This window comes from Pan troglodytes, chromosome 2 (assembly GCF_028858775.2).
Source record: "Pan troglodytes isolate AG18354 chromosome 2, NHGRI_mPanTro3-v2.0_pri, whole genome shotgun sequence".
Lineage (NCBI taxonomy): Eukaryota > Metazoa > Chordata > Mammalia > Primates > Hominidae > Pan > Pan troglodytes.
The window spans coordinates 159,077,979-159,092,177 of record NC_086015.1 but is presented as its reverse complement, the minus strand read 5'-3'; the positions used below and the strand labels follow the sequence as shown (position 1 = coordinate 159,092,177).

At 43.6% G+C, this 14,199-nt stretch overlaps 1 protein-coding gene across 7 annotated transcripts in view; it reads right to left on the bottom strand.

Moving 5' to 3' along the window:
- Positions 1-13,468, bottom strand: part of GMPS (guanine monophosphate synthase) — a 70,073-nt gene extending 56,605 nt beyond the window's left edge. The window contains exon 1 of one of the 7 annotated variants that reach the window (XM_054681206.2): positions 13,371-13,468. Coding sequence is in view for 1 of the 7 variants with exons in the window: in XM_024355777.3 (XP_024211545.1) it covers positions 11,969-11,995 (27 nt within the window). In the remaining 6 variants the exon portion in view is untranslated. Of the gene's footprint in view, positions 1-11,255; positions 11,642-11,968; positions 12,401-13,370 lie in introns of those variants that run through there. The other 6 variants (XM_024355778.3, XM_024355777.3, XM_063807296.1 and 3 more) reach the window with 6 other exon arrangements.
- Between the last annotated feature and the right edge of the window lie 731 nt (positions 13,469-14,199).

The window sequence follows — 14,199 nt, the reverse complement described above, 5'->3', positions numbered from 1 at the left end:
TAAAATAGTATTAATAATGAGAATGAATCAAGCATGTATTCTGACTTTACCAGGGTAACCACAGTTAGTGAAGGAACGTTTTTAAGCAAACTGTTACCAGTTCATGACAAAAAAAGAATCCATAAGTTTTATATAAGCATCCATAAATTTGCATAACAAGTTGACAAAGTAATTTTATTTCTGTTGCATCTATAATAAAAATTGGGGGCTTTTAAAATATATTGGATTTTAAATTTTCATTTGTCTAGAAATTTATTGTATTTTACAAAAGTAGCAGTCCTCAGTACTGGAAATGTTTTTTAAATGGTCTTCATTGCAGATGTTTGAGAAGCACTGAACGGTGGCTATTAAAACCATTAAGTAAAAGGTTAATGAGAAACCTGCTAATGATGGATAAGCTGGTAACATCTGAATCAACTAATGCAGCTTAACATACAAAAACAGACAACCAGACATATGTAACTCTCTTACCGTGATGCACTACATAAACATGAATGAAAGACTGGTCACATGTTGATAACTGCTGAACTGGATAGGGACCTGAGGGATCATTATACTCTTCACTGTACTTATGCAAATGTTTTCAATTTTCCATATATAACATCGTTGGCCCTAATTCTTCATCATTCCCTGTATCCATGATTTTATCACTTAAGTCTGCAGCTTGTCCTATTATAGATAGAACATACTTCCTCACCTTTGTCACTGGGCTCAAGCACAAGACTTGCTTTGGCCAATATAATGAGGGCAGAAGTCATAGTACACCAAGTCTTAATCAGTCTTCATTTATTTTTATTTTTTTTGAGACAGGGTCTCACTCTGTCACCCAGGTTGGAGTGCAGTGGTGCGACCTCAGCTCACTGCAACCTCTGCTTCCCAGGCTCAAGCAATCCTCCCAGCTCAGTCTCCCAGGTGGCTGGGACCACCCATGCATGCACCACCATGCCTGGCTAATGTTCTGTATTTTTAGTAGAGACAGGATTTCCTCATGTTGCCCAGGCTGTTCTAAACTCCTGAGCTCAAGTGATACGCCCACCTCAGCCTCCCAAAGTGCTGGGATTGCAGGTGTGAGCCACCAGGCCCTGCTGCTTTAAGCAGTCTTAATGTTTCTACTTGCCTCTTAGACTTCTGCCACCATGAGAACATCATGAGTGTACTAGTCTCAGGAAAAGGACAAGATCAAGTGGAGCTGAGCAATGTCAGCTGACCCACAAACTCACAAGCAAAAAGTAAGTGCTTATGTCTGTATGCCACTTACATTTTGTGATTGTTAATTACCATTACCGTGGCAATAGCTAACTGAAATGCCACAGTACAATTTTAAAAATTAGTATCATCATATGCCTTTGTGAAGATGTTTCTACCACCAGCTTAAGTAACATTTAAAAAACTAATATCAAGCCAGGAGCAGTGGCTCACGCCTGTAACCCCAGCACTTTGGGAAGCCAAGGAGGGCAGATCACCTAAGGTTGGGAGTTTGAGACCAGCCTGACCAACATGGAGAAACCCTGTCTCTACTAAAAATACAAAATTAGCCAGGCATGGTGGCACACGCCTGTAATCCCAGCTACTTGGGAGGCTGAAACAGGAGAATCGCTTGAACCCGGGATGCAGAGGTTGTGGTGAGCCGAGATCATGCCATTGCATTCCGCCCTGGGCAACAATAGCAAAACTCCGTCTCAAAAAAAAAAAAAAAAAAAAAACTAATATCAAAGCATCCATAGCAGGCTCTTAATTATTAACATACTTTGTCAAAACATTACATTGTACCCCATAAATATATACAATAAATATTAATAACATATTTTGATTCTGCCTTTGCTAACAGAAATACATAAGAATGTAAGTAAAACTGTACCAAATGTCTATAATTATGGTCATCTCTCGGTGACTTTGTCTTTATGATAAACATTACACTGATTCTTTGGCTTTAGACATTAAAATACAAATGCACACTTATTTTTTCTTTTTAATAAGAGGGTAACTAATGAAGGAAAGACATCAGAGAAAAGAAACCACTGAGAAGCACTATTAACCTCTAGAGAGCCAGACGTGGTTAACCCAAGATATACCACCTTAGGCAAGATAATATGCCTAACAGACAAACCGATAGAGATTTTCTTAATAACTGAAAAAAGTTTTAACTTAAAAATACTGCACCAATACCAAGTTTGCATTTTTTAAAAACAACTTTGTTAAATCCAGAGTGCTTCTGATTCTATTTATTGTTCAAGGGAATGTTGTGAGTGACAGAAATGTTCTATATCTTGATTGGGGTGATGGTTACATGAGTACATATATATGTCAAAACTCAACTACATACTTAAAGATCTATGCACTTCACTGCATGTGCATTTTACCACAATAAAAACAAGCAAAACGAAATACCTATTAGTGAGTTTTTTAAACTACCACCTCTCTCCACAAACTGACACTAAAGATACAAAACTGATACAAAAAGATACTACCACAATGAGCAACTGTTACCCTCAGCCTTCAGGGGCACTCATGGTCAAGCTCTGCCATGGTCAATAACAAGGCCAACAATCATCCAAATCTAAGAGCCAGTCTGTTAAAAAACCCTAAGTCAGATTAAACCCACCTTAGAAAAGATACAAAAATTATCTCAAAATGAAACAAAGACATAAATAAGAGCAAAAACTACAAAACTTTTATAAGAAAACATAGGTAATTACACAAATCTTTGTGATATGTATTGAATGAGGCCAACAGTTTTTTAGATGACACCAAAAACAAAAGTGACAAAAGAAGAAATAAATTAAGCCTCAAAATTAAAGGTTTTGGTGCTTCAAAGAACACCATTAAGAAAGTGTAAAAAGATAATCTACAGAATGGCAGAAAATAATCACAAATCATATTGATAAGAAACATCTCTAGACTTAAAAAAAAAACTCTTAAAACTCAATAAAAAAGAAAAATAATCCAATTTTAAAATGGGCAAAAGAATTAGCTGGGCGTGGTGGCAGGCGCCTGAAATCCCAGCTACTCGGGAGGCTGAGGCAGGAGAATTGCTTGAACCCAGGAGGTGGAGGCTGCAGTGAGCTGAGATCACACCACTGCACTCCAGCCCGGGGAACAGTGCGAGACTCCGCCTCAAAAAAAAAAAAAAAGGGGGGGGCAAAAAAGACCTGAACAGACATTTCTCCAAAGAAAATACAGAAATGGCCAATAAGCACATGAAAAAATGCACATAACCAGTAATTAGGGAAATGCGAATCATAGCCAAAATGAGATCCCACTTCACAGCTACTCTGATGGCTATAATCAAAAAGACAAGTGGGTCAGGCGTGGTAGCTCATGCCTGTAATCCCAGCACTTTGAGAGGCCAAGGCAGGCGGATCACCTGAGATCAGGAGTTCGAGGCCAGCCTGACCAACGTGGGAAAACTTCAACTCTACTAAAAGTACAAAAATTAGCCAGTGTGGTGGCGCATGCCTGTAATCCCAGCTACTTGGGAGGCTGAGGTGGGAGAATCGTTTGAACTGGGGAGGTGGAGGTTGCAGTGAGCCGAGATAGCACCACTGCAGTCCAGCCTGGGCGACAGAGACTCTGTCTCAGGAAAAAAAAAAAAAGACAAGTGCAGAAAAGGATGTGGAGAAATTGTGATGGCTAATTTCAGGTAAGAACTTGACCAGACTAATAATACCCAGATAGCTTGTAAAGGATTATTTCTGGGTATGTCTCTGAGGGTGTTTCCAGGAGAGACTGGCATTTGAATCAGTAGACACAGAAAGGAAGATCCACCCTCATCCAATGAGAGCAGGCATTATCCAATAGCTGAGGCTAGGGCAGAACAAAGTCAAGGCAGGGGAAAGTCAAATTATCTCCCTTCTGGAGCTAGGACACCTTCTGCCCTTGTATATAAGAATTTCAGGATATGGCCTTCGGATTCCAGGACTTGCACCAGCAGCCACTCTCCCATCACCCTCCCCCCATCCCTCTCCCACCAAGGTTCTCAGGCCTTCAGACTCACACTGAGAATTACACCATGGACTCACGATTCTCAGGTCTTTGGACTTACACTAAGTAATGCTACCAGCTTGGTAGGTTCTCCAGCCTGCAGACAGTCTATCGTGGGACTTCTCAGCCTCCATAATCGCGTCAGCCAATTCCCCTAACAAATTTCCTCTCATATATCTCTCTATATATATATCTATTATCTATTTCTCTATCTATAGCCTACTGTTTTTCTGGAGAATCCTGACATAAACTGCTACACAGCAGACAAAAATATAAAATGTTGCAGCTGCTTTGGAAAACAGTCTGACGGTTCACTAAAAGGTTAAACGGAGTCACTATATGACCCAGAAATTCCACTCCTAGGTTTATACTCAAGAGCATGAAAACTTTTGTCTAGATAAAAACTTATACAGAAATGTCCATGGCAGCATTATTCATAATATTCAGAGTGAAAACAACCCAATGTTCATCAACTGATGAGTGGATAAATATAAGGTGGTATACATACAATGGAATGTTAGCAGGTAATAAAAAGGAATAAAGTACTTATACATGCTACAAGATGAACCTTGAAAGCATTATGCTAAGTGAAAGCCACAAAACACCATATATTTTAAGATTCCAGTCACAAAATGTCCAAAATAGGTGCTACGGTCTGAATGTTTGTGTCCCCCTGAAATTCATATGTTGAAACCTAATCACCAATGTGATAATATTAAGAGGTGAGGTCTTTGGGAGGTTAGAGCATGAGGGCAGAGCCCACACGGATAGGATTAGTACCCTTATAAAAGAGGCCCTAGGGGCCGGGCACGGTGGCTCATGCCTGTAATTCTAACACTTTGGGAGGCCAAGGCAGATGGATCACCTGAGGTCAGGAGCTCGTGACCAGCCTGGTCAACATAGCAAAACCCCATTGCTACTAAAAATACAAAAATTAGCTGGGCATGGTGGCGCATGCCCAGCTACTCGGGAGGCTGAAGAAGAAGAATGGCTTGAATCCAGGAGGTGGAGGTTGCAGTGAGCTGAGATCGCGCCACTGTACTAGCGAGACTCTGTCTCAAAAAAAAAAAAAAAAAAAAAAGGCCCCAAGGTGAGGACACAGCATCAAGCACTTCTATGACCCAGGAAGTGGGCCCTCACCAGGCACTGAATCTGCCCGTCCCTTGATTTTGAACTTCTCAGCGTTCAGAATTGTGAGAAATTTTTGTTGTTCATAAGCCACTCAGTTTCTGGTATTTTGTTTTAGCGGCCCCAACAGACTAAGACAATTGGCAAATCTACAGACAGAAAATGAATTTGTGGTTGACTAGGATTGGGAGGGAGCGGTGGTTGCAGGAAAATGGGGACCCTTGCTGAAGGGTAGAGGTTTTTTTTTGGGAGGAGGGATGAGAATGTTTTTTTGACTGTACAAATGGGGGGTGATGGTTGTACAAATCTGTGAATACACTAAGAACTATGGGGTTGGATACTTTAAATAAGCAGAGTACATGGTATGTCAATTATATCTCAATAAAGCTGTTATAAAAATTTTTTTAGGAAAAGTAAATGGTGGAATCCAGATTGAGGACATGGATGTTGACTAAAATTTCTTTTAATTTGCTTGCCAAATAATAAGTATAATAAAGTTCTACTGCTACCAATAACATCAAAATAATGATATATCTACAGGTACTTTTGTTCATCTAAAATTTCCCAAATTAATCAGAGATCGTTGATCCAAAATTTGTCCAAAGCAGAATTTTAGAAATCTGGAGTCCTAAATTTACATTCATAATAGGATTCAGAAGAATTACTGAGACTCGTTCTCCAAACTGCAAATGAGGTAGAAATTAAATTTACATGGACCGCTGTGAGTTTTGAGATTAAAAGGTTACTGTTTTTCCAGTGACAAACGGGAGTAACTAAACAGAAAACTTCACATGTCCAGGCAGCTTTAAAGGTTTGGGAAACATCCCTTGTAAGTGTTATGGCAGACTAGAGAAGATTATTTTACCTTAGGGTCAGGTTCAGTACTGCTGGCTCACACCACTTTTAAAACACAGGTAATTAATGACACTCAGTTTTCAAGAATTTTAGAATAATACTCTTATTATATAATTAACTCAGAAAAATAATGCTAATGTATACACACTAGACTTAAATTTTAGCCAAATTTTAAATACACATCACTGGGGAGAAATCAGAGCCAAACTCAGAACAATATGTGCTCTATAAATGGAGTGACCATATGGTCCAGTCTGCCCAGGACTCTCCTGATGTACATCTGTTATTCCGATATCCCACCCAGCTTAACATTTGTCTCAGATTTTTCTTTTTAACAACATACTATGAATAACTGCCTTAAAGTAAAATAGGACGGGTTTGTTAAACTTTCACCTTATATCTAATACCACCTTCGGCTATGGCTTTGTCTAGTGTTGTGTGGGTTGCAAGCATAGTAAACAGAGTTCTCATTTTTAACTTCTCGTTCAGTCTGAATGCCAAATACTGGTAACACATCCTTCCTTACTCTTTTCTAATAAAATCAAGTACTCTTGGACACAGGCAATTAAGGATAGCTAACTCTATCTAGTCTTGGGTGATGACAGGAGAAATATCTGAAGTTGCTATTCCTGCCGGCTACTCAGTGTACCTCCCAGTTGTGTTACAGCCACTCCTCACCTTGCAAGATGCACAGGAGCCTCGAGGCCATTATAAGCTGGGTCACTGGGAAATATGGGGTATTTGTGTAACACACGCAGGAAAGAGACGTTATATGTCCCTGTGTATAATGTACAGAAGACAGTAATCTGAACACTCTTGCTACAGGAGTTTTGCCATTTACTTACTAATTGTATTGTGTAAATCTACAATTTTTTTGTATGTAATATTTTATTTTGCAGCAATTATTATAAATTTAAATTTTCCACACCTTCTTTTTTTATGCTCATGTGCCCCAGTTTAGAGATCTTATTCCCTTTCACATTATAACAATCTTAATGAGTGTATAGACTTAACTATATAATCTCCTAGGTCCTCAAAACCACGAACCTGAAGCCATAGCAAGGGTCCACCAACAAGAAAACCAATTGACTGTTATGTTTTTACTATAATAAAGCAATTTTTTAAACCACCATCCTTCTTGAGCAAATACAGAAGCATCTCTATTCCACAATAAGCATGAAAAAAATAATATTCTATGCAACCCAGAATTGTATATGCCACATAAAGATTTAAAATTCTATGAAACAATTATTTTTCTGTTGATTCACAAAGTGCTTCAGAATTATGCATTAACCCTGACACTTTCATTCATTTTCAGCATCTAAATATGGTTTAGGTTAGAAAGAGGCATAAAAACAAAGTTTAAGGCCAGGGCCGGACACAATGGCTCACGCCTATAATCTTAGCACTTTGGGAGGTGAGGCCAGTGGATCACCTGAGCCCAGGAGTTCGAGACCAGCCTGGGCAACATGGTGAAACCCCATCTCTACTAAAAATACAAAAGTTAGCCAGGCACGGCGGCATGCACATTTAGTCCCAGCTACTCAGGAGGCTGAGTCAGGAGAATTCCTTGAGCCTGGGAGGCGGAGGTTGCAATGAGGGGAGATCATGCCACTGCACTCCAGCCTGGGTGACAGAGCAAGACTTTGTCTCAAAAACAAACAAAACAAAACACAGGGTTTAAGGCCAGGCACAGTGGTTCACACTTGTAATCCCACGACTTTGGGAGGCCAAGGTGAGCGACTCACTTGAGGTCAAGGGTTAGAGACCAGCCTGGCCAACATGGTGAAACCCTGTCTCTACTAAAAATATAAAATTAGCCGGATGTGGTGGCACACGCCTGTAATCCCAGCTACTCGGGTGGCTGAGGTACAAGGATCACACAAGGATCACTTGAACCAGGGAGGCGGACATTGCAGTGAGCCGAGATCATGCCACTGTACTCCAGCCTGGGCAACAGAGCCAGACTCTGTCTCAAAAAAAAAAAAAAAAAAAGAAAACAAAGTTTAAGAATGTACCACAACAGCAAAATTTGATTATTCTGGGTAGCAAATAATTATTCATTACTTCAAACAACATCCTTTGGAATGTAATTCATTAACCTTAAAAAAGTATCAAATACATTTGTACAAGTATAAGACAAGTCTATACTTTTTGTAAAAATTCTTAAAAGACTGAATTATTGTCCTTAAGTGACAAGTTGGCCCACGCTAAAGGCAATGTCATCCGAGATTCCTGGAGGAATTTCAAAACCTTTCAGGTCTAAGAACACACTACACTAAAAACCATTCCTTTTGTCTGCAGCAGTTCTTCCACTCTAAATGAATATCCTAACGGAATAAAATCTGAAAAATCTAACTTTTATCTAAGAAAAAAATTTACTAAGTTGTGACAAAAGGTGATATAGTTGTTTAATTCTCAGTACACCCCAGATAAAAATCCCAAGTTATATTCCCATTCCATTCAAAATCTTAAATTTGGAAATTCCAAACTTAAAATTAACATTATTAAATGCCATTAAAGATTCTGTATCACATGCAATCACTAAGGGAGAGTTTATAAAACATCTTTCATCCAAGTATGATATAACCTAGTCATAACCTCTCAATGATAGGACAGGTACCACCTTTACTCCAACCAAGAGTTTCACCCTTAGACAGGGGAAAAGAGTAGGAAACTTGACAAGTCACCCAAAGCATTACTCTGATAATGCTGCCTTAATAAAACTCAAGTTACTATGTCAAATACACCCTTGCCATAATAAAAAGTTTTTAAAGAAAAGCTGATCACCTATGCTGTGAGGATGCAAAGGCATAAGAATGACACAATGGACTTTGGAGACTCAGGGGGAAAGGGTGGGAAGCGGGTGAGGGATAAAAGACTACATACTGGGTGTTGTGTATACCGTTCGGGTGATGGGTGCACCAAAATCTCACAAATCACCACTAAAGAATTTGCTCATGGCTGGGCATGGTGGCTCACGCCTGTAATCCCAGCACTTTGGGAGGCTGAGGCAGGTGGATCACGAGGCCAGGAGATCAAGACCATCCTGGCTAACACAGTGAAACCCTGTCTCTACTAAAAATACAAAAAAATTAGCTGGGCATGGTGGCGGGCGCCTGTAGTTCCAGCTACTTGGGAGGCTGAGGCAGGAGAACTGCGTGAACCTAGGAGGCAGAGCTTGCAGTGAGCCGAGATCGCACCACTGCACTCCAGCCTGGGCGACAGAGCTAGACTCCATCTCAAAAAAAAAAAAAAAAAAAAGAACTTACTCATGTAACCTAACGACACCTGTTCCCCAATAACATACGGAAATAAAAAATTTAAATAAATAAAATGCTGGCCAGGCACAGTGGCTCACTACTGTAATCCCAGCACTTTGGGACGCTAAAGTGGGAGGATAGCTTGAGCCCAGGAGTTCCAGACCAGCCTGAGCAACACAGCGAGAACTGTCTCTACAAAAAATAAAAATTAGCAGGGCGGGGTGATCCACGCCTGTACTTCCAGCTACTCAGGAGGCTAAAGAAGTCAAGGCAGCAGTGAGCTGTGATCACACCACTGCACTCCAGCTTGGGTGACAGAGCAAGATCCTGTCTCAAAAAAATAATATAAATTAAAAATTAAATAAAATATTGTGTATAAAAAATAATTAAAATAACCCAAATGCTTTCATGCTTTTAGGCCCCTCTCCAGTTTCTATCATGCAAAAACGCCGTTTTAGAAAATCCTGATAACTGAAATGTACCAGAAACAGGAATCAAAACCAGCTCTTGCCCAACTTTTAATTTATGAACTAAGATACACACAGCCAAGGCCCAATCAATGTACAAAGTAAGCCTTTCCTCCCAAGGGAAAGGTGGTTCAGTGGTAGGCTATGGAAAATAAGACTCCTACTTATTTCCAGGTGGGCCTCTTAGAAATATGCATAATAAAGTAGGTGATATAAGGTATTTCCCCATATTTAATATCTCTTTACTTAAAATGTTTATGATCAATGGCATGTTATGGTTTGTCAGGACTTTCTTCCTCAGGGGTACATACAATAATCATAGATTTGATGAAATATATTAATTCTCCAGATGTTCCTCTTGAAAATGCTTCCAATTCAGTCCACAACTAATTGTTAACATAGTTTTTAAAATGTTTAATTATGCTATAAAACATAAAGAACCTTGAAATAAAATTAATTCACCCTAGGCTCAAATATAGCAAACTGATAAGATTATCTTTGTCATTCCAACTCGAGCAAAACAAAGAAAAAATACCAGTTAGGAAAAAGAAAAATCCTCTTATATACTCTGGAAACAAATCTTATACTTTTCTGTCACTTAGTTTTGTGAAAATACTCCTCTCAAATGCACTATATATTTTTCAAAGCCCATAAATTAAATTTCAGTCCTTCTAACACCAGTTATTTCATCTATCAGCATAAAGATGAATCTTTCCAATGAGTTGTAAGGCTCAAAACTAGGCAGAAAAATGCTTTGCAAGTCGACTAGTAATCGGGAAAGAGCTGGACAATGGGGTTTACATTTGCTCCTTAGGTCAGAAACTAAAGGTTTGTGTGTCTTAACAGCTCCCTGGACCTAAGCACCACTGGTGCCTTGGTTTAAAAGAGTTAAAATCAGCTACCTTATAATCTTTTACTCATTGTTCGACAAATACTTTTTGAATGATTACCGGGTGCTAAGCAACCATTCAAGAGGACCTCCTAAGATGTGACCCTTGAGCAGCACCTTTTAAAAAGAATGTTAAAATTCTGCCTGAACAAGGCACTACTATCTGACGTAGAGCATCAAATCCACCTCGAAGTATACAATCCCACCCCCCGAATGAAATTTAATTAAGTTTTTTCCTAAAGCTAGGCTCTCAACAGCGTACAGAAGGGTGTATCTTAATGAAGTAAATCGCAATTCAAAACTGCACGGTTTCCCGCTGGCAAAACTGACTTAGTGAAGGTCGGAAAGAACTCCAGGCCAATGAAAATTTTAATACAGAGGTGAAAGCGAAGGTGCCCAATTCAAAAGCGGGACGAAAGTAAGAGGAACGGTCTAAGAAAAAAGTGAGTTGGAGGCGAGATGAGCAGCAGCGGTCAAACGTGCTCTCCCCGCCGGGTACGTCAAGGCGGCAACTTTTCCAGCACTCCGGAACTCCGGACTGCCCAGGCCTCGGGCGAGCTGGCACGGCTCGCGTCCCGGGGAGGGACCCCAAAGGCGGGGAAGCGGGTTACCCCGCAAACCAGCAAGCTCGACAGGGAGCAAGCTGGACGGGGGGGGGACCTGGACACACACCCTTTCCTCTCTGAGAAGGAAGCGGGGAGGGAGAACGGAGTGCGCGACCCTGGGGCCACCAGCCCTCACGCGGGCCTGCAGGGGCGTTGGGGGAGGGGGAAGACAGTGCAGCTCCGAGGGGTTCGTCCAGAACCGGCCTAACCGCCGCGGAGCCCAAGGCTGGCGGGGGGAATGGAGCGGGCCTCGCCGAGGGCAGGCGGGAAACGGGGTGGCGGGAAGACCAGAGGCCGGCCCAGCTCCAACGCCGCACAGGAGGCCCCGACCCTGCCCTGCCTTCGGCGGGCCCCGGGATCGCCACAACGGGCCCCAGCCTCCCAGAGGGACGAGGTGGGAGCCGAGGAAGCCCCCACCCCGACACGCAGACACACAAGCCCGCTCGCCGCCCTACCCCCACCCTCGCGCCGCGCTCGCGGGCTCTGCGCCCCACAGCGGCGCGGGGGAGGCGGGGGCCAGCGACGCGGCCGCGGGGAGCTGATGCCCTCCCCGACGCCCGGACCTCGACACGCAGACAAGATCAACAAAGCATCGCCGCTCCCGAGATAAAACATGCCACAGGCCCCGACCAGGGACTCTACGACGCGTGGCTGCCCGGGCCGCAGGGCTGCGCGGACGGGCTGGGGGAAGGGGGTGGGGAAGGGCCCCGCGGGGTGGCTCCCCGGTCCGGGAGCCTCGCCTCCGCCGGGATGCGGTGCTGCAGGGACCCCCACGCTGACCTTGGAGTCTCCGTTGCATAGAGCCATCGGGGCCAGGGCCGGGGCCGCGGCGGTGACGGCGACAGTACGAGACGGGGCGGGAGGGTGCCAGAAGGGTCGGCGCCGCGGGCCGAGGTTGAGAAGGAGGCCTGGTCGAGGAGCAGCCGGCAGCAGAGAGGAGCCAGCCGCCAGAAAAGCGCCGAATGGAGCAACAGCAGCGGAGCGCGGGCCCCAGCGCCGCGGGAGAGAAGACCAGCAGCGCGCACGCTGCCCCCGCCTCCTGCTTCCGCCCCGGCCGGCCACTGGGAGGAGCCAGAGCCCGTTCGGCTTGGCAGCCGAGCCTCAGATACCCTCCGCAGCCGCCGCCAAACCGGCCGGCCCTCGAGAGGAGGGGCTCGCGGCGCCCGGCCCCGCCCCCAGCCCGGTCCCCGCCGGCAAAGCCGGCCGGGTCTCCCGCGGCCCGCCCTTGGGAGGAGGAGCCCGCGGCATCCACCGGCTCCGCCCCTCCTGCCCTCGCACCGAGGAGCCCGCCCCGGGAGGAGGGGCCTGTGGCGCCGGCCAGGAGGAAAACCGAAGCCGAATCCGAGCTAGTTTGCTGCTGCCGGATTTGCCTGCTACCTTGGACGACTTCGGGAGGCTGGCGACACCGAAGAGGCCTCCTGAGAGCTGGGCCCCTGGCGGAACTCTTAGCCGGTGGCGTGGCCTTATCTCAGGTTGCTGGACATGAAGGAGGCCAAGGCTGCTTTGGAAAGTTCCGTGGCCATATCTCAAGGATGTCATTGTAGGAACTGATCACTTAGATACTTCAAAAGTTATACAGCTCCCCACAAATACAGCAGGTGCAGTATTTCCAAAGAAAAGGGAGTTTGGGAGTGGTAATCTGGTGAGCAGCTGGCCCAGGGAACTGGTCGTGAAGCTCTGTTTGCACAACAGTGTTTTTATTGGAATTGTTTGTGGGGAAGGGGCTGCAGTCCCTCCACCTACCCCTTGGCAACCATCATGATGAGGTGTTACTTTGAATTTGGTTACCTAGAGGCCTAAATCGAGATTGGGGTATAAAGAATAATACTTGAGATGGCTTCCAGCTAACAAAGCCTTTCCACAAATATTTTTATTATAATACAGCCAACATTTTGCTGCAGTCATTCTTGTGTCAGACTGTAGTTAGGGTATTAAGGAGCCAGAGTGAGAAAATACTTTAAAAGCTAACTTTAACCAATCCCGTGAAAGTAGTAAGGTAGGATTGATGTTCTTATCCTTTTTACAAATGAGGAAATTGAGGCTTAGTGAGATAATGTGCCTCTCAGTATAGAATGTAAGGCCTGCCCAATCTGGGAAAGTGTAGACAGTTTATTAGTGAAATATTTACAAAAACGAAAGGCTTAAGGTCCTAGTGGGCCTGAGACTTAAGTATTTCGCTTACCTTTTTTGAACGGAAAATTGAATATTTGAACTCTCCAAAGCCATGGATACTGGCTTCTCTGGGTAGGTCTGTATGCACAATCTAAAGAAGAGTGCAGTAACCAATAGGAGAACCTCAACTTACATAAACATCCACCCCTAATGGAATGGAATGTGATGTGATATACTGGCATTAAGGATTGGCTAAGTCCCATCTATCTTAAACAATGCTTAGTTTAAATATATTCTAGGCTGGGCGTGGTGGCTCACACCTGTAATCCCAGCACTTTGGGAGGCCTAGGCGGGTGGATTACCTGAGGTCAGAGTTCCAGACCAGGCTGGCCAACATCATGAAACCCCGTCTCTACTAAAAATACAAAAATTAGCCAGGCGTGGTGGCATGTGCCTATAATCCCAGCTACTCGGGAGGCTGAGGCAGGAGAATCGCTTGAACCCGGGAGGTGGAGGTTGCAGTGAGCCAAGATCATGCCATTGCACGCCAGCCTGGGTGACAACAGCGAAACTCCATCTCAAAATAAATAAATAAATAAATAAATTCTAGTGGTCACCTGTGCTTAATGGCTAAGAATGTTGGCATGCACACAATATAGGATCCTGATATTCTTTCTTCTTTAGCTTCTGACTCTATTGACCCATCCCTCTTTGTTGAAACTGGATTTTCCTTAAAATGCACCAAAAAGTTGTCTTTTTATCTCTGTGATTGCTCTTGGTTGCCTTTGCTAGCTCCTTTTCCTATGTCTGGCCTTCAGGAGCTTTAAGTGTTGGATTTCTTCAGTATTTCTATTCCTAATCCTTTTCTCATCTTACTCTTCCTTGGAGCACTTGTTTAA